The 22,728-nt window shown below is 45.7% G+C and overlaps 1 protein-coding gene across 5 annotated transcripts in view; it reads left to right on the top strand.

Annotated features, from left to right (window-relative positions):
- Positions 1-22,728, top strand: part of GOLGA1 (golgin A1) — a 40,131-nt gene that overhangs the window by 14,487 nt on the left and 2,916 nt on the right. For 3 of the 5 annotated variants that reach the window (XR_004971153.1, XM_036329681.1, XM_036329683.1), the window contains 12 exons: positions 483-594; positions 1,311-1,436; positions 4,419-4,514; positions 7,875-7,970; positions 9,964-10,113; positions 10,522-10,617; positions 15,586-15,675; positions 16,680-16,782; positions 16,880-17,040; positions 17,491-17,640; positions 21,504-21,563; positions 22,137-22,307. Coding sequence is in view for 4 of the 5 variants with exons in the window: in XM_036329681.1 (XP_036185574.1) it covers positions 483-594; positions 1,311-1,436; positions 4,419-4,514; positions 7,875-7,970; positions 9,964-10,113; positions 10,522-10,617; positions 15,586-15,675; positions 16,680-16,782; positions 16,880-17,040; positions 17,491-17,640; positions 21,504-21,563; positions 22,137-22,307 (1,411 nt within the window). In the remaining variant the exon portion in view is untranslated. The remainder of the gene's footprint in view (positions 1-482; positions 595-1,310; positions 1,437-4,418; positions 4,515-7,874; positions 7,971-9,963; positions 10,114-10,521; positions 10,618-15,585; positions 15,676-16,679; positions 16,783-16,879; positions 17,041-17,490; positions 17,641-21,503; positions 21,564-22,136; positions 22,308-22,728) is intronic. The other 2 variants (XM_036329682.1, XM_036329684.1) reach the window with 2 other exon arrangements.

The raw sequence follows: 22,728 nt of genomic DNA on the forward strand, positions 1-22,728 counted from the left end.
CCCCATTACTCATTGCAATACTTTCTGATCTCAGTTCTGGCCAAGGCTTCTGGTCTTGTCCTTATCTACCTAGGGCTCATGATCACCCCCCCCCACACACAAAAAAAACAAAACAAAACACACACACACACATCCTCATTCCCCTTCCCTTCCCTTCCCTTCCCTTCCCTTCCTTTCCCTTCCCTTCCCTTCCCTTCCCTATGCTCAGAGCCCCTCCAACTCTGCTGAGAAATTTAGTGTGTTTAGTTTGTAAGCTATTGAGAAACCACAGACAGAATATCTTGTTTAAATCTGGGTGGAATTTTTCTCTTTGGGCTTCTGCTTCAGAGAGAGCTAAGGAGAATCTCCGTTTTTTCTAATCTTCACATGGCAAATGTTTGCAGCCCTGACATATAAAGAAAACAGCTGTATTTTTCCTGTGGAAGAGAGTTTCTTAGATGAGTTATCCAAATTTATTCATTGTCTGCTTTCTTTCAATGAAGAGATCTTGTGACAGCTTCAACAACAGGTGCAGAAAATAAGATCACAGCCCTGGAGCAAAAGGAACAAGAGCTCCAAGCATTCATTCAGCAGCTTTCCATTGATTTGCAAAAGGTAAATAGAACAAAAAACAAAAATAAAAAACAAAAAGGTAAGTAAAGTTCTAGGAGGGGACCCAAGTTGGGGCTAAGGAATGAGATGCACAGCAGCTCTCTGCGGTCCTTGTGCTGCGAGCCAGGGTGAATATCATCATTTGTTTTACAAGTTCTCTCTTTGGCCTTAAGGCAGCTGACGGGCATCATCACTGCTTCATCCAGCCTCATGTTTCCAGGGGCGCTCTAGGTTATTGTAGGCTGACTGGGAGCTTCTTGCATGGGATTATCTCCGCTGGACTTGACATATGGGATAAAGATGTAGGTCCTGTTGGACTGTAGATTGATAGGATTAAACACATGCTTGATGAGAGTGTGAGGAGAAGCATTCATTTAGCTCATAGATCACAATACAATTGAGATATTTTGAGGAGAAGCATCTTCCCAGGGTCCTGGCTAGATTCCACGGAGTAAGAGCATTGCTCTGTCCCAGGCTGTGGGATGCTTGGGGCAGGCATTTGCTTCTTGCTGCTGCATGAGGTCTGAACTGGATGCCAAAGTGGTGCTGGGTTCTGATTTTGTATCTTCTATGTCCCATTTTCAGGGAAGATTTTCTGGCAATATATTCTTCTGGCATGCAATTGAGAACAGAATTTCCGGGAAATGCAATGGTCCTCGGAATCAGAAGGGAGGGAGAGCGGATTTACGGTGTAATGTAATCTCTGTTTTCACCTGCAGGTCACTGCTGAAACTCAAGAGAAAGAAAAACTCATCACACATTTGCAGGAGAAAGTCACATCCTTAGAGAAGAGACTGGAGCAGAACTTATCAGGAGAAGAACATGTGCAGGAACTCCTGAAAGAGGTAATTAGCTCTCTCTGGGCCAGCCAATTTGGGGAAGGAGATTTCATAAAATCCTAGAGTTTCAGGTCCTGAGAGTTTGCAAAGAGCTTGGTGAGAAGAGTACTCTCTCCAACTTTTGATGGTCCTGCTTATAGCAGAGAGAGTTTCATGTCACCTGTGTGGGACATGTTTTCCTCAGGGAAAGCTTTACTCAGAGATGCCTGTGAACATTTAAATAGCATGCTGATCACCAATCAGCCCACCTAGGAATTTACTCCACCTGGACTGTCTTGTCTTATTGCTTTGCTCTCCTCCCTTTTGCACTTTCCATTGGCCAAGGAACCATCTGTTACCACTGCCTTTGGCTTCAGCATAATTGCCTTGGGCAGCAAGTGGACTCTCCTTAGCTGAGAGGAGGCTATTGAGAAGACTTACCTTTTGCCCAGGTCAGTGATGTAGGTGAACTTGCTTTCTCATCAGGTCTGAGTTCATTGCCTATATTTCACTCCTTTTCCTCTTGTTTACCAGTGATTGACCTCACCATGACAAAGGTGACAAAGCCAAGGCCTTGGGCCTAGATTACACCCTCACTTTCTGTCTTTAGTTTCCACTACATACCTTTGTCTCCACTGCCACTATAGCCTAGTCCATATTAGAAGTCTCCAGACTGGCCTACCCAGCATCAGTCTCTCCTCCTTCATCCTCTAACAAAGTTATTGCCAAGCTAAACTTCCTAAACTTAAAGACCTTACACAATTCCCCTACAATCCACAGTGAGTATAATGTGGGTTCTAGAGTGTAAATTGATTTCTAGAACCAGACTAGGTTTGTATTTCACCTATTCTATTTATTGGTTTGTGACTTAAAGCTAACCATGTAATCTCTTTGTGTTTATTTTTCCTCTGTAAAATAGGGTTATTATTGTACCAAATGCATAGAGTTGTTATTAGGATGAAATGAGTTACAATATGTGAAGTGGTTAGAATGAAGCTTAGAACATAGTAGGGTCTTGATATAATTCAGCTATCTTCTACATATATAAAAGCCTAATATGCAAAGTGTCTCCTTGGGAGTTCGACCGACCGGGAGTTTGATTGCTTGCTATGATGTGCGCTGACAGCCAGGGGGTGGCACAGAATGAAGGAATGCCTCAGCCAGCAGCTGGCAGCCGCTAGGGACCCTACCCGTGCACAAATTTTGTGCACAAATTTTGTGCACTGGGCCTCTAGGCTATTGCCGGGAGCCGGTCCATCCTTGCTGTTTCAAGGGACCTGGCATATATGGCATATTGTTCTTAATATGTTTGCTCACCTTCTTGGCACTATGTGTTTTAACCAAGGTCTCCTCTCTGAGAAAGGTTGTTTCCCCAGGTAGGGATTTTCCCCTGAAGTTAGAGAGGGAATAAAACCTCTTACCTAAGTGCCAGGCGGGTAATTAATCACTTTAACTACGAACAATCGTGCTTAAGCTACATAATCTTTACTCCCTGGAATGAAGATAAGAAACGCCCTAACCTTTGTAATAGAGATTGATAGGATTGAATCAACTGGTATAAATACAGATGCTACAAGACAGCAAGACACAGAACTTAGAACACAGAACTTAGAACACAGAACTTAGAAGACAGAACTTGGAAGACAGGACCAGGAGGCACGGAACTTAGACACAGAACCTAGAGAGGAACCTAGAGACAGAACATGGCAAAAGATCCTGGACTGAACCTGACTACAGAAATTGGCAAGAGAACCTGACTAGAACCTGGTGACTGAACCTGGCTGGAGAACCTGGACAGAACCTGGCTGGAGAACCTAGCGAGGGAACATGGCTACAGAACCTGGCTGGAGAACCTAGTGGGAGAACATGGACACAGAACCTGGCTGGAGATCCAGACCAGAACTTGGCTGGAGATCCTGGCTGGAGATCCTGGCTAGGCTGCTGATCAACTGAACACTGTCTCCGTGTCCTTCCTTCTTCGCCGACTCCATCTACGCCTTTGGGAACCCCTGGACCTGCTGGGGTTGGACCCCGGCAGGCTATGTATATAAAAGCCTAAGTGACTTTTCACCTTTGATCGTAGCTATGACTTGCACTGACCACCAGGTGGCAGACGCTCAATGCACAGGCATGGAAACATAGAACAGACTGATGAATCTCAGAGGGAAGTCGGGGAGGGGAGAGGACGGGAAGAGATTAACCAAAGATCTTATATGCATACTAGAGGCCCTGTGCACTGATTCATGTACTGGTGTGGTCCCTTGGCCTGGCCTGTGGGGATCAGGCAGTCTGACATTCCCTGAGGGGTCCTGGATTGTGAGAGGGCGAAGGCCAGGCCGAGGGACCCCCCTGGTGCATGAATCTGTGTACCAGGCTTCTGGTTAGTATAATAATCATTATTGTGCCATCATCATTATTATAATGTTTAGTGTGCATAATAGCTACTTGGGGAATTTGTTTAAAGTATATATCTCTGGCCCTACCATTGGAAATTCTGATTTCTGGAGTAATAGTCCTGGAGTAAAGCCTCAAGTTTAACACCCCCCAAGTAAGTTTTAATGCCAATGCTTAGACAACTCCACTTTGAAAAATATTGCCTTCAGAATTAAATTCAAGCTCCTTTCTGCAGCATAAAAAGCTTCTCATGATCTTGCCCATTGCCTCACTTTCTAGTCTTGTTTCTTGACTTGAGCCCACCATCACTTTATCTTTTAGCATGTTGTAGCTTCCAAGGTCAAGCCTCCCATTTCCCTGAGGCCATGAGCATATCCTGCTCTGTACTCCTTCTTATGGGCACTATTGCATTCTATTATATAATTGTTTTGCCCTAGCCACAAGGTCAAAGGACTGTGTCAAATTTATCTGTGTTTACTTAATGATATGTGAATTTTATCTTAATGTATTTGTGTCCCTTGAGACTCATACTAATCATAGTTATGTTGTGGATATCAGTAAATATTTATTCAATGAAGAAGTGACTATTTTCTTTTACTCTTCTTCCACTTACAGAAAACAGTTGCTGAGCAGAATTTGGAGGATACCAGACAGCAGCTGTTGGCAGCCAGAAGCAGCCAGGCCAAGGCCATTGACATCCTGGAGACGCGGGTATTGACCTCACTGCCAGTGATTGCAGTGTCTGGGTGGTAATCTGGTTTGATGACTTGGTTATGGCTGAAAATTCCCTTGGGTCAGAGGTTTTCTTTTTAAGGGACTGTTTTTTGGCTCTTACTTATTATTGAGTTGAGTTAGGCATTTTCTTCATTCTTGCCACATTATCGTCATTGTTCCACACAAAGTTGTCTTCTTGTTTGTTTGTTCCCTTTTATCCCCATTTCTCTTCCTCCCATAGGAAACCATTCTGACATGGTTAATAGAAATCCTTCTATTGTTGGGTTATCCTAAAACGTGTGGCATTGTTTTATGCGCTAATTTACGTAAATGATATAGCTATGCAGCTATGCAGCCTTCTCTCATAGCTTCAACTGCTTCATCTTCTGTCTGTGTCCACATCACTGTACTTACCTACTCTACTTTGTGGTTATCTACTAGATGATAGACATACAGGTTGCCTTCTTCCTGTGACCACAGATTACACTGCAGTGAACATCCTTATCCCTGTCACCTTAAAGAGGAGAGAGAATGCATGTGACCTAATGTGACTGAATAGGATAAGGATGTTCCCAGCAGGGCTGCTCCTGGCTCTAGTCCCCCAGCATGCCTGGGGTTTCCTGTATCTGAAGGCTTTTACAACATTGGCATTTCTCAGCATTTTCTTTTTCTTTGTTTTTTGTGTTTTTTTTTTTCTTTTTTGCCAGATTAAGGAGTATGAGGTGGTGGGAGGAGCAGGGGATCTTTGTGGGGCCTCCTTAATGATTGCCCTAATCCCATTCTCAAGGGCTCTACCCTTATGACCTAAGCACATCCCGAAGGCCCCACATCATGATCTCAGCATATGAATTTGGGAGAGGGGACACAGACTTTCAAACCATAGCAATTTAGCTCATTTTGTAAATCTTATTTCTTGATAAACATATTTTAAGGTATATTTTTCTCTAAATACAGTTTTGTTTGTTTTATTATAATTCCATTTTTTTATTTATTTAATTTTTAATTGAGGGTTTTTTTTGTTTTGTTTTGGTTTGGGGTTTTTTTAGAGAGAAACATTGATTTGTTTCCCACTTATGCACTCATTGGTTGATTTTTTTTTTATGTTTGTTTTTTGTCTTTTTGGGGTTTTTTTTATTGTTTTATTGCTTAAAGTGTTACAAAGAGTATTACATATGTCTCCTTTTTTTTCCCCACCCTTGACAATCCCCTGGCCTCCCCTACCCCCCAGGTTGATTCTTGTATGTGCTTTGACGGAGGATCAAACCTGCAACTTTGGCATATTGGAATGATGCTTTAGCCAACTGAGCTACCTGGCCAGGGCAGTTTTATTTCTGTATATATATCCATTTTTTGTTGTGGTGTTAAAATATACATAATATAAAATTTATCATTTTAACCATTTCTAGATGTATATTGTACATGCCCATTGTTGTGCAGCCATCATCACCACCATCCATCTCCAGATCTTTTTCATCTTCTTAGACTGAAACTCGCTACCTATTGAAACAATAATTCCCCATTCTCTCCTCTCCCCAGACCCCTGGCAAACATAGTTCCACTTTCTGTCTCTGAATTTTTCGAATCCAGGTACCTCACCTTAGTGAAATAATACACTATTTATCCTTTAGCATCTGACTTATTTCACTTAGCATAATGTCCTCAAGGTTTATCTGTGTGTCAGAATTTCATTCCTTTTTAAGGTTGAATAAGCCCTTTTAAGGCTTTTCTTCCATTGTATGGATGTACCATATTTTGTTTATTCATTTGTCAATGGACATTTGGGTTGTTTCCATCTTTTGGCTCTTGTGGAAAATGCTACTTGAACATTAGTGTGGCTTCATGAACAAGGTTTTTGTGTGTGGTTCACACTCTCACTTCTTTGAGGTGTATACCTAGGAGTGGACTTGCCTGGACATATGGTAACTCTGTTTAACCTTTGAGAATCTGAAATCTTTCTTGAGTTGTGTCTCTTAACTGGGACTTGAGTAGATAGTTTCTGAAAGGAGTTTAAAAAGCTAGGTTTCAGTGCTGGCTCTGTCACTAATAACATTTATGACTATGGACAAGTAACATCCCTGGTCTCCTCTGTGGAAGTACTCACACTTCATATTGGGTAGTTTTAGTGAAAGCATGTAATGTGAATGTATCTGAGGAACCATGAAACCTAAAAACACTCTCTTCTCATTGGGCACTTGTCCTTGACAGAGCTGCCACCTTCTTGTGCTTGTTTTAATAATAAAGTTCCCCAAGGGCAGAGTTTATTCCACAAACAAGAGAAAATGGCAGCGATAGCTTGAGTCAGATAAAAATTCCCCATTGGAGATTAGGTCTAGCTAAGTGCTGGACAGTGTGTCATCATCCTGTCCATTGGGCCAGCCTAGTGCAGGGCCAGGTACGTCCTAGTCAGACTTGGTCGATATTTAGTGAATGAAGGAAACCAAAATTGTGTCATAACAGTAATCCTACTTCTGGGAATCTGTCCTAAGAAAGTGATTCAAACCAGGTCAAAACATTTGCATAAATATTTTAACTGCTGTACAATTTTGGATGGGAAACAACCCAAGTGCCAACACAGGAGGCAGCAGTGCAGGAAATTCCAAAACATCCTTTGAGAAAATAACCTAAGGTCTGCAGACCATGTAGAAACACAGAAGAAAACCTGAGTGAGGAGGAAAAACACAGTTTTACTAGAATTGTATACAAAATTATTTTAAAAAGTCATAGAAGGAGACTGGAAAAAAGATATTAGGATGATAGTGTTTTAAGTAGTAGACTTATGGGTATGTTTTTCCTATAAAATTTTCAGTTATGTACCTGATTTCTGACTTACATTAACTTAGCTTTTAAAGCCATTTATTGTTACTCTCAGTTTTTTTTTTTAGATGAGGAAACTTTTTACTTTTAGATTGTCTTTTTGTAATTTATTTCGGAGAGGGAGGAAGAGAGAAACATGGATGTGAGAGAGCTATACCCACTAATTGGTTACCTCTCGTACGGGCCCTGACTGGGAAGCGAACCCACAACCTTCCAGTCCATGGGACGATGCTCCAACCAACTGAGCCACACCAGCAAAAGAATGCTTCTGGCCTTAGCCATTTTGGTTCAGTGGATAGAGCATTGACCCGCGGACTGAAGGATCCTGGTTTCGATTCCAGTCAGGGACATACCTTGCTTGCAGGCTTGTTCCCTGGCCCCAGTTGGGGCACATGTGGGAGGCAACCAATAGATGTGTTTCTCTTGCATTGATGTTTCTCTGTCTCTCCCTCTCCCTTCAACTCTCTCTAAAAATTAATGGAAACATATCCTCAGGTGAGGACTAACTACAACAACAAAAAGAATGCTTCTGTTTCCACTAAGGTGAAAGAACTAGAGCAGAGCCTGCAGGCCTCTGAGGAGAAGCTGAAACAGAGCAGAGACGCCGTGGCCGCTCAGGAATCTCAGATTCAGGAGCTTGTAAGTAGCTATTGTGCTGCTGTGGTCTAGGCCCTCGATGCCTTCCCTTATGCCTTTGCAGATACCCCAACTTCTGGAATGGTATCTGGGCCTGACTTCATATACACTTGTGCTGGGTGTGGGCAGCTGGGCAGCTGCACGTAGAAGGAGTCAGGCCTGCTGGAGACTCTGAGTTACCCAGAGAGGCAGGGACTGGCTAATTCCCACCTGACAGCTGGCCGGAGGGCCCAGCCTAGTTGTGGGACTATTACAGGTGGTAACTCCACTGGCAGTCAAACCTCAGCTTGCAGCCAGGGCTGTGGAGAACAGGTCCAAGCTTTGGGAAGAGGATGGCGAGGGATTGACCAATTGTTGCAGCCTCAGGAGAGGTGTTGAGTTAGCAACTAAAGAAATAAAAATGGCATTCGTTGCATGGTTACCCTGTCCCAGACACTGTGCTAAGTACTCTGCACATGTTTTCATTTAGTTCTTGCAGCAGACCTAAGAGGTATGCACTGTTATCCTCATTCTCTAGCAAGCATGTCAAACTCAAAGGCTAACACAGGCCAAATAAAGTTTAAGTTTATGTGGGCCGTAAAAAAACAAAAGCTTTGCCGAAACCGGTTTGGCTCAGTGGATAGAGCGTCGGCCTGCGGACTGAAAGGTCCCAGGTTCGATTCCGGTCAAGGGCATGTACCTGGGTTGCGGGCATATCCCCAGTAGGAGATGTGCAGGTGGCAGCTGATCGATGTTTCTCTCTCATCGATGTTTCTAACTCTCTATCTCTCTCCCTTCCTCTCTGTAAAAAATCAATAAAATATATTAAAAAAAAAAAAAAGCTTTAATTTTCATAGAAACGTAGGTTTATTTCAATAGAGACATGCTGAATACAAAGGGCCAAAATGAGTAATCGTTAACATAAAATAATAGAACATTTTAATGAAAATTAATATTTTTTCTTGAACATTAACTTACCAGACACTGAATAACTGCACAAATTAATAAGCGTAATGCAAATCAACCTATTTTTCTTGTTCTCCGAAAGCGAAATATTTTCTGTTGCTCACACCAAACAAGTCAGTACAAGACTAATGATGTGGCAATCGGCTGCTAAAATATTTGCTGCTAGTATTAGTGGAGAGAAATGGTATGCCTGCGCATAAGGCGGTTTAAGGGAAATGAATGCAACACAATTATAGTAATCAGTCATTAGCGAACGTTGTAGCTCATTATTAATAATTATGTATAACAGGATATTGTAAAAACTAAGTTATGAAATTTTTATTAAAATGTTTCTTACATACGGTTACATTGGCTGGGCCGCAAAAGTATTCGTTGTGGGCAGCGAGTTTGACATGCTTGCTCCAGAGCAGTGGTTCTCAACCTGTGGGTTGCGACCTCTTTGGGGGTCGAACGACCCTTTCACAGGGGTCGCCTAAGACCATTGGAAAACACAAATATAATTACGTATTGTTTTTGTGATTAATCACTATGCTTTAATTATGTTCAATTTGTAACAGTGAAAATACATCCTGCATATCAGATGTTTACATGACGATTCATAACAGTAGCAACATTACAGTTATGAAGTAGCAACGAAAATAATTTTATGGTTGGGGGTCACCACAACATGAGGAACGGTATTAAAGGGTCGGGGCATTAGGAAGGTTGAGAACCACAGCTCTAGAGGAAGCAGGCTCGGAAAGACCAGGCTGCATCCTTCTCATACCAAAGCCCAGTCATCACTGGATTATATGCAGAGGGCAGCACTGAGTGCAGCGAGGGAGGGCAGAGCTGTCCCCCCAGCACCAAGACCCATCCCAGATGCCAGCTCCTGAGCAGACCAGGGCCTGGGGCAATAGGCTGAGCCTGCAGGTGGAGACCCTGGCAGCACCCAGACTGGAGAAGGTCAGAAAGGAGAGTTGTTTGTATAGGACACCCATTATGGGTCACCGAGAAACAGAACAAGGCCCCCATTGTCCTTGCAAGTATCTATCCTCTGGTGCCCCCACAGGCCACCGCGAACCAGGAGAGCAGCCGTGCACAGCGCCAGGTGCTGGCTCTGCAGCAGCAGTGCACGGAGCACGTCCACGCTCTGGAGGCCCAGCTTGCTGCCCTCGAGACGGCTCGGGCAGCTGACCAGACGGCTGCAGAGCGTCAGGTGGTAAGTAAAGGGAGGAGTGAGTTTGTGCTGCTCAGCACCAGGTTCACAGGAAGACCAGCCCTACTCTGAACTAGGGAATCACATTTGGGAGCAGTTTTTATCTTCCAACTAGACACTTTCTAGTGCTGCACAGGGACTCCCTGACCAGTCCCATCAGCTTCTTCCCAATCTTTGTAAAATTTATATTCTTCCCTAGTGGCTTCTACTTTCTCTGGCCCCTCCCCCTGTTCCAGATCTTGAGAATCAAGTGCCTCTTTCTTGTGAGGAGTTCTCTGCCCCACCCCATTCTCATCTCCCAAAAAAGGGAGGGGGCACTTTTAAAGGTTCCCTGTCAAAGAGATAGGACTGTGTCCAGGGGAAATACGGTAAAGACCTTTTCTTTCTATCTATGCTTTTCTCACTTTGCAGAGGGATCTGGAACAAGAAAATGCACTCCTTAAAGAAAGCAAGAATGAGTGTGAACGTTCTTTACAACATCACCAACTTGAACTGAAGAAGCTAAAGGTATTTAGCTCACGAGCGGCATGCCTTTCACCTGGAGAAGCAGTGGAACTAGCATTTGTTCAGTAGTTCTGTTAGGCATTTGCTAGCAATTGTCACCTCACTAAGTCCTCTCAGTGATCCTGGAGGGTAGGAAGAATTACCCTCACTTTTCAGCTGCCTTTGAGGCTCCAAGTTCCATAGTTATTGAGAGGTGGTGCGGTCTGATTTTCACTCCACCACAAGGCCCAGCCCTTCCTCTGTGTCATCAAGAGCTGCCTGGAAAACCACTGTCAGCGCACCACTGCTTGTTACTCCCATGAGACTAGCAGAGCAAGGCTTCAGAAGGTCACGGGACTGGTTGGTTTGCATTGGGCACCATGTACCTAAATGAGGAAACAGTCTGCTGGATTGCTACCCTCCCCCTTCTGAGAACATGGTGCTTTTTCAGATGCTGTCCCTTCATTTCCTGGACATAACTGGGTGAGGAGGAAGGAGAGACTCCGCCACTTTGTTATAGGCCTCCAGGCTCCCGTCCCTTTCTGTAGCGGATGACGGGTCACTGCACTACTTGCCCAGCTTGGTCATGACCCAAAGATGTTGTGGATCCCTTGGCCAAGGTCTTCTCTGAGAACACCCATAGCTGAGGGCCTGCACGGGGTCAGCTTTCAGGAACAGGATCTGCTAAGTTCTGTAGGTGCTGTTGCAGTAGAGCTGTATGTGGGGGCCTGCACTTTGGGGTTGATTTTTTTATGCATTCCTTCATCAAACATTTGAGTACCTGTGGGCACCATTGTAGGTGCTGGGATGTGGCAATAAGCAAGACAAACACACACACCCTCTCCCGTCCCCTGGTGGAGCTTGTAACTAGAAACAGTAAACAAGTGATAAATAGTTATAAATGCTCTGAAGAAAAGAAAGCAGGGGGGAGGACAGAGCAGGGAGGAGAGGGCTTTAGCTATGGAAGCCTGGGCAGCCTCAGTGATATTTGAGCAAAAGCTCTGAATAATGAGAAGGGGCCAGCAATGTCAATGTTTGGGGAAGGAATATTCCAGACAGAAGAAAGAGCAAATAGAAAGGCACTGAGGCAGAAAAAAGCTTATTTTATTTAGAGAACAGCATAAAGGTGGGTGTGGGTGCTGCTCGGTGGGCAGGGGACAGCAGGGGAGAAGTGGGCAGGGAAGCCGTGAGGCTCTGAGCAGAGAAGAGATGTGAGTTTTGTTTTAAAAGGTTAACTCTAACTCTGGAGAATGGTTTGTAAGGAAGCAAGTGCAGAAGCAGGAAGACCTGCGAGGAGGCTCAGACATTACCATGCTCATAAATTTTGTCATAAAAGACAAAATTTCAGAGATTTGGAAACTTTTATTATTAAAAGACAGCAATTTTGAAAATAAATCAGATTAGAATTTTAGAACTGAAAGATGCAATAGCTGACACTAATGCAGTCAATTATAAAAGGGCATGAGGAAACATTTGAGGTGACGGATATTTTCACTATTTTTTACTGTGGTGATGCTTTCACCATAATTCTTCATATTGCACACTTTAAATATATTTTATTCATCAGTTATACTTCAATAAAGCTGTTTTAAAAAACAACGAATGAGTTTAATAGATTAGAACTAATGAGAGAATTAGTGAAAAGAAAGGACAGAATGAAACACAGAAAAGAAATGGTAAAAGACACACAGGAGGGGTTCTAGCATGTGTCATTAGGGGCCTGGAAGGCAATGAGACAAAGAAGTCGGGAGCCATTATTGAAGAGCTGATGGCTGAGAATTTTCCAAACTGATGAAAGCTGTAAGTCACAGGTACAGATGTAAGAACCATTCTATCCAAACAGGATAAATTTTAAAATCCATACGCTGACACAGCATGGTGGTAGAACTAAAGAAAACCAACAAAACAAAAACAAAGAATTAGTCACCAACAGACTTGCACCTAAGGAAGTACTAAAGAGCACCTTTCAGGTGAAAGAAATTCTAGATGGACGTACGGAAGATGTGAGGAGGTAAGAAAGAATGAAGAACAATGATTATTGCAGATATGTATATGAGAAGAAACAGTAAATCTGACCAATGGTATGTCTCATGGTCCAGTCAGCAGAGAGGAACCGCCCCAGTTATTGGAATGAGAGTTTACGTTCTAATGTAAAGTTTTTAATCCAGCACTGAAACAGTTAAGAGATATCTCAAAGGTAGCAACTGAAGGAAGCAGCTTCCAACCCAGGACTAAGGGAATTAAGGGAAGAAGTTGGAATTATTAAATTTAGGAATTAAGACGAGGAACCCCACAGGTCTGACTCAGTCCTCCGGGTGGGGGATGCTGTACACTGGCGCGCGTGTGTGTTGGGGGGGTAGGGCAGTGAATGAATTCAGCCCCAAGTGTTGGAAACGAAGCTCAGGGAAGGAGCAAGCCTTTTTCTCCCTCCTCCTGCCTTACAGTCTCCCTCCAGCTTCCCCCTGTTGGCAGAGATTAATATGGAGCCAGCTGGATGCACAAAAAGTGGTTTGCAGAGTCCCAGGTGCAGCATCACAAAGCAGAATAGAGAAGGGCGGATGTGGGCTGAGAGCAGTATCTTAAAAGCCAGCGCATGGGCTGTTTAGAAGTGTGGCTAATTTCCAGATATTTGGGGAATTTTCTCAACGTCTTGGATTTCTAGTTTAATACCATTATGGTCAGATAATACCCTAACTGATTGCATCCGTATATTTTTTAGACTTGTTTTAAGATGCAGCCTATAGTCTATAGCCTATAGTCTTGGTAAATATTTCAGTGCACTTGAAAAGAATATATTTCTACTATTGTTAGGGAGAATATTCTGTAAGTGCTAATTAGATCAATTTGGTAGTATTGTTCAAATCTGTTCTCTTATTTTTATATTTTTTTTGTCTGCTTGTTCCATTAGTACTGAGAGGGGTGTGCCAAATCTTCCACTGTGATCATGCATTTGTCTCTTGCTCCTTTTACTTCTGTCAATCTTTGCTTCAAGTTCTCTGAAGCACTCTTTTTAGGTGCGTACATATGTGGAATTGTATTTTTCAAAACAGCTGTTCCCTGAGCCTCTCTGAAGTCATTCCCAGGTGCGGAGAGCTGCACACGTGGTGGCGTGGTGGCGCCTTAGCAAACCCGAGCTGTGCCAGTCAGCCGCCAATCCCTGGTCCTGAGGCGCAAGTGTCTGTGGCAACAGCACAGGTTTAGAGCCACGTTGACTCAGTTCTGTGTGCCAGCCTATCCCTACACTAGCTGATTCTTGGGGGAATTCAGTTTTTGGGGTTTTTTTGTTTAAACCTGTGACCTCCAGAGGATCACTCTGAGGATTAAGTGTGACCATGGCTGGAAAGTGCTCAGTGCAGTTCCTGGCATGGAGGTGCTGAATCCCTGCTCCCTGCCCTGCTTCCCTGTCTTCTCGCTTACAGCCTGCATAGTCTGCGTCCTGTCCTCTTAGACATAGCAATCCTAGCGTTTCCTGAACTTCCCCAGAAAGGCTGCTGCAGAGGCATGAGGTATCCCCTCCCATCCTGGGCCCACAGGCCAGGCAGGGTTTCACAGCTCCGCCAGCCTGAGACCTTTTGCTCCTGTATCAACAGAGCGTCCCCAGTGAGGGGTAGTTCGGGGTCCCACCATCAGCCTTATGAGTTCAGGCACCAATTCTCCTTGACCACGAGAAGTGGACTCACAGAAGGTCAATTCCGACAGCTCCACAGTGGGATCCAGAATGCCACTGGCCACAAGACTGTCATCTTCCTCCTTTAACCCACTTGTGTTGGCAGGAGTGGAAAGGGAGATTTTGTAGGAGGACTTGAGCAGCTCACAGAACCAGAAACACTTGTCTGACTGGAGTCTGGGGGCCTCAGGTTCTCTCCTACTCCATGCTGTCTCTTGCCTTGGGGGTCATCCAACTCTTGTCCTTGCTTCTCTCCATGATGTAGGCTGCACCCTCAGATCAGGAGATGTCACCACAGCCACTCCAAGCTGGTAACATTCCAGCTTAGCAACCACGGGGCCAAGAGGGCCTCTCCCCAGCTTCACCTTAATATAAAAAGGATTCGGATATAAAAAGGGATTCTGATTGATTCATCTGTGAACAGATTGATTTGGCCAAGGGAATGAGGTACTGTGATTGGCCAGACCTGAACCACATGCTTACCTTGTAGCCACAAAGTGGGGGCATCATTATTAGCCAGAACCATACAGAGTTGCCGGGTTGGGAGTGGAGAATAACAACAACGAGGCTCTTATCTAAATAAAGGGGGCTGATTATAGGTAGATAGAAACAGCAGACATCTTTGACCAGTAATGTGGGCAACTGAGAAGTCATAGTATTTATCTGGGGGTTGATGGGTGAGCATGGCATGTCTCAGGGAAGAGGACTGATGTGTCGTTCAGAAGATAATCCCTGCACTCTGAGGAAAGGCCAGTGAGGTAGCCTTGCTCGGGGCAGAAGTTAGTCTGGGTGCTGGAGTGTAGCATCCAAAGGCTTGGCTCTGAGCTCAGACAGGTGCTGGCTTGAGCAGCTTTCTTAACCTCTTAGAGCCTCGTTTTTCTTTCCAGTAAAATGGGTAGGTTTGGTGAATCTGTGACATTTTGCCCTATTAAAATTCAATAATTGTTTATTATTTTTTCTGTAACCGAATTGTTCCAGTGCACTACACCATTCACACGAGCCCAAGTCTCTCTTCTTGTTCTGTGTTAATTTCACTAGACCAGCTCTTCTAATTCTAGGTCCCACAGCCTTGGCCTGGGGCTGGCTGCTGTGCTCATGTGGTGCTAGTTTCCAGAGAGGCTGCTGGGTTGTCCCCAGGGCAGTTCTCAGAGGGATACAGAAGGCACTGCAGTGAGAGGGCAGCCTGGGAACCTTGGGAAGCAAGAACAATGTTAGTCTAGCCCTGCAAGACAATACTCCCTCTGTGGGCTTCATGTGAAGTAAGAGCTAAAAAAATACGTGCTGAGTTATTGGCCTGAACCTCCGACCCATTTTCTGAATTATAGGAAGAATGGAGCCAAAGAGAAATTGTGAGTGTGGCAATGGCTCAAGCCCTGGAGGAGGTGCGGAAGCAGAGGGAAGAGTTTCAGCAACAGGTAAGCTGAAGAGTCATGCCTTCACTTCAGTCCAGGCAGGAACAGCCTACCTCCCCATCTGTCCAGGGCAGGGCGTGGCCCAGGTCTCAGGAATGCTGGCAGCTGTGTGATTCCCTGGAAGTCTCTAGAAAAGTAGGAGGAAAGTGTTACAAAGAAACCTTCACCCCACAGGATGGCCTTTGGATTTGTGATGGTCAGTTATTGTTATAAACATCACCCTGGAAGGGCCCATGCCCGGGTACCTACAGAGCATTAATTCTGTAAGCTCTCAGAAGTGAGCTCTCAGAAGGGAGGGTGGAAAGAACCTCCTTTGAAGACAAAGTCAGCATCAGCCCCAGACCTCCTAGTGAGTTGGCTCTAGGCCTTGGGTAAGTTCATAAAGTCTCAGAGTTGCCTTTGAAATGACTCTAGAACGGGTGGGCAAACTTTTTGACTTGAGGGCCACAATGGGTTCTTAAACTGGACCGGAGGGCCGGAACAAAAGCGTGGATGGAGTGTTTGTGTGAACTAATATAAATTCAAAGTAAACATCATTACATAAAAGGGTACGGTCTTTTTTTTTAATTTTTTTTTTTAGTTTTGTTCATTTCAAACGGCCGGATCCGGCCTGTGGGCCGTAGTTTGCCCATGGCTGAGCTAGGCTGATCGCACCTTCCAGGGTATCATAATGAGGTCGTGTATAGAAAATGCCAGGCATGTCACAGGCACAGGGGACCTAGAAGTTACCCTTAAAAGCAGCTTGTTGGAAGGCTGAGCAAAATGGCCACTTCTCTGGGTGGCCAGTGCAGGCCAGAGAGGCAGTAAGGGCGAGTGCCCATCTGCAGGGCCCCTGCCGAGGAGAATTGGTGTGTGCATGATTCTGAGCAAAGGTGAGCTTGGGGCATGTTCCTAGGCTGTGGACTTCAGGGAGGGATCCCTGGAGGCCTGGGGAGTGGAAAGGGAGAGAATCCTTGCAGGAGATGGAGCCACTGCTGCAGCCTCTCTCAGCGTGGTTTTCCTCCAAGGCTGCGAACCTGACGTCCATAGTAGATGAGAAGGAGCAGAGTCTGCAGGAAAGCACGGCTGCGATTCTCCAGAAAGACCAGGAGATTCTCCAGCTGAAGAAAGGTGAGGGGTCTGCCCTGTTCCCGCCCAGCACCCCCACCCTGAGGTGGCCCAGGCATGAAGCAGCATGGTCACTGGGCTCACCCTCTGCCCGGCCTAGGTCATGACGCTGCCCTGCTGCAGGCACACCAGTTGCGCAGTGAGCTGCAGGCCCTGCGAAACCTAAGGGCAGAGGAACCCGAAGCAGCCGCTGGGCAGGAGGACCTGCTGAGGCTGCCAGGCCAGGAACAGGGGTTGGCACTCTCAGTCAGCGAGCTCCAGGTAAGTCCCATGCCAGCCGGCCAGGCCATGGTGTATGGCAGCAAACCACAGGGCAGCGCTGCAGTCTGCCAGTAGGAGGCAGCAATGGGCAGATAGAAGGAAGCTTGCTGGGTTCACTGGCCTGGGGATGCCTTACCTTTCTTTAAGGTGGGGCTGCTTAACTGACTTGGAGGTTGTGAGTCTTGAGGAGCCTGTCAGCGATTAGGTGTTATGGCCCTTTCCTTCAGGCAGACTCGCTGTGTGGAAAGTGGATTGTCCCTCTGGAAGGCGTTGGCCGGGCTCTCCGTAGTCTGGTTCTTGGCAGTTAGAGCACAGCAGTCCACACCTTTGGAACGAGTCTGGTCCCTGTCCCGTTCCCTCCCCCCCCCCCCAACCCCACCCTCAGCCCCATGGACCTATGGCTTAGCTTGACCCCTGTCCTGGCTCTCAACTTGCTGTCCCACCCTGTAGGTAACCTCAAGGTCGAGGGCTGTGCGTGAGCCTGCATACCAGCTTCCGCCTGCAGAGGGGATACCAAATGGTGAGGTGGCGGCCATGGACCTAGAGCAGCTACAGAAGGAAAAACAGGACTTGGAGCAGCAACTTCTGGAGAGAAATAAGGTAAGGGTGCTCTTTACCTCGGCTCTTTATATCTCTGCCTTCCTTGTCCTTGTGCCTCAGTCCCTTCTGAGAATTTTGCTGATGCTCCTTGGGCACCTCCTGGGGAGATACTCTTCCATTAAAAGGGATTTTTCCTGGTTTTCCTCTTCTATTTCCCTGTGCATTTTTGCCTTCCTTTCACACTCCCCCAGTCTCCTCCCTTGCCTCCCACGGGAGACAATGTCCAGAGGATCAGCGCTTGAGCAGCAGCAAATCTAGGTGTTCCCAGCCTCCTCTGCTGTCACCAGCTTCATCCTGTTGGACCTCTGTTCTCACCTCTCCTGTGGCCTTCCTTTCTACAGCTGTGAAGTGATAGCAGTGAGATCTGCCTTTGAGGGTGACATGGAAGTGTGAGCTGTCCTGTAAAATTCCTGGTACTTGGTAGAGGCTAATTCAGTGTCACGATCCCCTCCCCTGCAGGCCTCTGCAGTTGCAAATGCAGGTCTCCTTTGATCCTGGTTTTTAAAGGCCCTGTGAAGTTCACTGTGTGGCCTATGCTCTAGCCTGAAATTCTGCCCCCAAATTGTGTGGTTGCCTTTTTTTTTTAGATCTTTAACAAAGGGGAAAAGTGTTCATTTTCCTCCTCCTCTCCCTCCCTGTCCCTCCCCCCCCCCCTTTTTCCTCTCCCTCTCTTCCCCCCACATTCACATTTAATCTTTTCCTGTGAAATATAAAATAGACACAGAAAAGTGCACAAACACTGTGTGCCCCAGGGTCCAGCCCTCAGACCTTTTCTCTAAATTGTACTCACTCCCTTGGGATCTCACCCAAACTGCACGCTGCCGGCTCCCACATCCATATCTCAACTCCGGACAGCTCCCATGAACTCTAGACGCCTGCACTGATCTGCTCTGTATCTAAAAGGCATCTGAAGCTTAAAACATCCAAAACCAAACTCCAGATGTCCGTGCTCCCTTGCATCTACTACCTCAGGAAAGGGCAAAAATCTTGGTGTCGTCCTCGACATCCAAACATTAGCAAATCCTTTTGGATCTCCCTTGATATCATGCCAGCTGCTTCTCAGCCCCACCACCGCTGCCAGCCTTCCCTAGATGGTGTTGGGATTCTAGCCTATCTTCCCTTCTCTCTATAAAAGCCAAGTCCTTGCAGAGGCCCACAAAGCCCTGCCCCTATTACCCTTTTCACTGCCCCCCTCTGCTATCCCCACTCCCCCTCTCAGGCACATTGGCCTTGCCCGCTGTGACGGTCAAGCACCATCAGGGCCTTTGCACTCACTGAGCCTTCTTTCTGGAAGATTCTTCCTCCATTGACCTTCACTTCTTTTATGGTCCCATTTTGTCAGTGAGGCCTCCCAGCTGTCCCTGTGAGCCCTCACCACCAGAATTGCCTAGCCCCTTGCCGTGCTCTTTTTCTCCATGCCTTCTGATAGGCTTTGTATTTGGTTTTGACACTTTCCCCTCCTGAGGGCAAACATCTTTTTGTTTGTTGATTGCTATTTCCCCAGCCTCTAGGACAGCCCATAGTAGGGACTCAATCAATATTTGTTGGATAAATTAATGAATGAGCCAAAATCCTAGAAAATCAAGTAACATAAAATAGCAAATGTACTTTTGAAGGAATGTCCAGTCTCATGGTCAACCAAGAGAATACAAATTGAAACAGCCCAATACCATTTATTAAGTGGAGTCTAGTGGTGGCAGTTTAATGTTCTTGACAAGACTCTCAGGATCCTCTCACCCAATCCTCTCCTTCCTCTAGAGCACTGGTTCTCAACCTTCCTAATGCTGCGACCCTTTAATACAGTTCTTCATGTTGTGGTGACTCCCAACCATAAAATTATTTTCGCTGCTACTTCATAACTGTAATTTTGTTACTGTTATGAATCGTAATGTAAATATCTGATATGCAGGATGTATTTTCATTGTTACAAATTGAACATAAAGCATAGCGATTAATCACAGAAACAATATGTAATTATATGTGTTTTCCGATGGTCTTAGGCAACCCCTGTGAAAGGGTCGTTTGACCCCCAAAGGGGTCGCGACCCACAGATTGAGAACTGATGCTCTAGAGAGACTGCGGGGAAACCTCTCTTGAGAAAACAAAACATAGTACAGCTTTGTTTAAAAATGGAAACTCAAGCCGTGGCCGGGTAGTTCATTTGGTTAGAGTGTCATCCGATATGCCAAGGTTGTGGGTTTGGTCTCTGGCCAGGGCACATACAAGAAGCAACCAATGAATGCACAAATAAGTGGAACTACAAATCAATGTTTCTTTCTTTTTCTCTCCTCTCTCTCTTAAAAAAAATCAATAAATAAAAATTTCTTAAAAAATGGAAACTCAGCTACACTCTAAGACATGGGAATCCCCTGGAGTTACTGTCACATTGAAAGTTTAATTAGGAAACTGTAGGAAGCTGAGGAAACTCTGATAAATGAAAAATACTATTCAAAATTGTACCTTTTTGATGCAAGAGTGACATGGACTAGAAAATCTCATTGGGATGTGTTACAGTTGTGAGACTTTGGAGAAATTTTTATTTAAAGTTTTTTCCTGTACTGCTGCTTATATAGTAAATTTTTTCATTGGGAACACAGTTCAGCCTTTCTGGTGATTAATGGAATGAGTAATAAATTACACTTAAGGCCCTGGCCAATTTGGCTCAGTGGATAGAGCATCGGCCTGAGGATTAAGTAAATTTACACCATGGAATACTGTGCAGCTGTAAAAAAGGAAGGATCTCTTACCCTTTGAGACAGCATGGAGAGATCTGGAGAGTATTATGCTAAGTGAAATAAACCAAGTATCACATGATCTCACTCATATGTGAAATATAATGAACAAAATAAACATGAACAAAATGGATCCAGAGACAGAGAAGCATGAAACAGACTGAAGAATCTCAGAGGGAAGGTGGGTGTGGGGGGGAGATTAACCAAAGAACTTATATGCATAATTCAAGGACACAGTAGTATGGTGAAAGCCTGGGGGGGTTTGGGGGGGGGGGAAAATGTGGACAAAAAGGGGGTGATCTGTAATACTTTCAACAATAAAGGTAAATTTTTAAAAAATACGTAAAAAAATATAAAACCCAATGTTGGTGGATTGTACAGGAAAAAACATGACCTTTTACACTGTTCAAAATAAGCATTGCAAATTATGGTATTTCAGGAGAGCAATGATGATGACGAGAACCATGAATTCTGGCCTGATTGGGAAATCATAGCACATACATGTAATTCTGAAGGATGAAATAGACTGTACAGAGATGTTTCTAGCTGTGCAACTTAGGGAGGGAGGCACTGGGAGCAGCCCTGAGGGCAGAGAGCCTGGGACTTTCCTGGCCTCTGACCTGTCCCCACTGGGGTATTGGGTGCTCCGTAGAGGGGTAAACGGTGACTTTGGTGGCCATTGACAGGCTTCAGAAGCAAATATGTGGCCCAGCTGGTGTGGCTCAGTGATTGAGCATCACCCCAGGAACTAAGATGTCACTGGTTCCCAGTCAGGGCACATGCTGGGTTGTGAGCTTGATCCCCAGTAGAGGGTATGCAGGAGGCAGCTGATGGATGATGGTCCTCTCTCATTGATTATTTTCTCTATCCCTCTCTCTTCCTCTCTCTAAAAATCAATAAAAAACAGTTTTTAAAGAAGAGCAAATATGTGCAAGCAGCTCCATGTAAGGAAAAGAGACCATAGCAGCAGGTACACAGGTGTGACAGCATAAGCCTCTCAGGAGACAAAGCAAGGACTTCTAACAGGTGTCCGGGGACCCAAGAGTGTCTGTTCTATTGTCCTTCCCCTTAAAGATGGTGAAATGTGCATTTACTGAGTGGCTTTTGTCTGGGGTGGGGGATTTGTCTCAGGCCATAAAGCAGATGCAGCAGAGGATGCTGGAACTCAAAAAGACGCTGCAGAAGGAACTGGTGAGTGCCCTCCCCTCCCTGCTGCCTGTTCCCTCTCTGGTCCCCTGGGGTTCCTTGCTGCTTGATGATGCTTCCCTTCCCCTGCCCTCCCGTTGATTGCAAGGGGTCTCTGCGATGTTGGCTGGTGCGACAGCAGCCTTGCCAGCTTGACCATGCTTCTGTGAAGTGGCTGTGTGACCACAGGCATATGCCCTCCTTCTCCAGCCTGTATGTTGTCTGAGAAGTTAGTGAGATGATGGGTGTACCGCATGTGAATGGCAGAGTGCCAGGCCCAAACATAGGAGAGCAGGACCTCTGCCCTGGCTGAGGTGCTCCCCGCTGCAGGGCTTGTGTCCTGACACAGGAAATATCTGAACTTCCCCAGGGGCCTTTCTCCCTCCTCTCAACTGTCCACCCCACCTGGAGGAGCTGAGCTCTCTTCAGGCAGTTGCTGATTGCTGGCAATTCCTCCTTGGGGGGGTGGAGGGCCAGAGGACCAGCAGGTGATCACAATATGCGTCGGGTGAATCTCCCACGTGATTTTCTGACCTGTCTTGAGCAGTTCAATGTAGCATCTTTTCTTTGGTTTTTCAGAAAATCAGACCCGATAATGAGCTTTTCGAAGTCCGGGAGAAGCCTGGCCCTGAGATGCCAAACATGGCCCCTTCTGTCACAAATAACGCTGACCTGCCTGATGCCCGCGAGATCAACTTCGAGTACCTTAAACACGTGGTTTTAAAATTCATGTCCTGTCGGGAATCCGAGGTACAGGGCTTCTGAATTGCATTTGGTACCGAGTTCTATCCCGGGGCCTGGCTTATTTGTCAGAGTCCTGCATGGCTTCCCACCACACCCATTTCTTTCTCTTTCGCATTCCAATTTGACTATAAGTGTGGACCCTTGGTCATTTCTCCAGCCGGCAATGACTTGCTACTTGAGCAGCAAGAAGGGGGCACCTAGTAGGGAACTAGCTCCTGGGAGGGGATGTGGTTTGGATGTGGAGGCCAGAGTCAAGGCAGCTGAATCTGCCCAGCATTTCCGCATCCTCTGCAGAGCAGAGCTGCTGTGGATGTCCTGGTCATCTTGCCAGTCCCCGAAGTAAAAGATGGAGGGAGAAAGAGAACCTGTCATTGCTCAGACCTCTGCATGGTCTTTGCTCACTGTTGGGAGCACACACCAGGAACAG

The sequence above is a fragment of the Myotis myotis genome, unplaced genomic scaffold (assembly GCF_014108235.1).
Source record: "Myotis myotis isolate mMyoMyo1 unplaced genomic scaffold, mMyoMyo1.p scaffold_m19_p_12, whole genome shotgun sequence".
NCBI lineage: Eukaryota > Metazoa > Chordata > Mammalia > Chiroptera > Vespertilionidae > Myotis > Myotis myotis.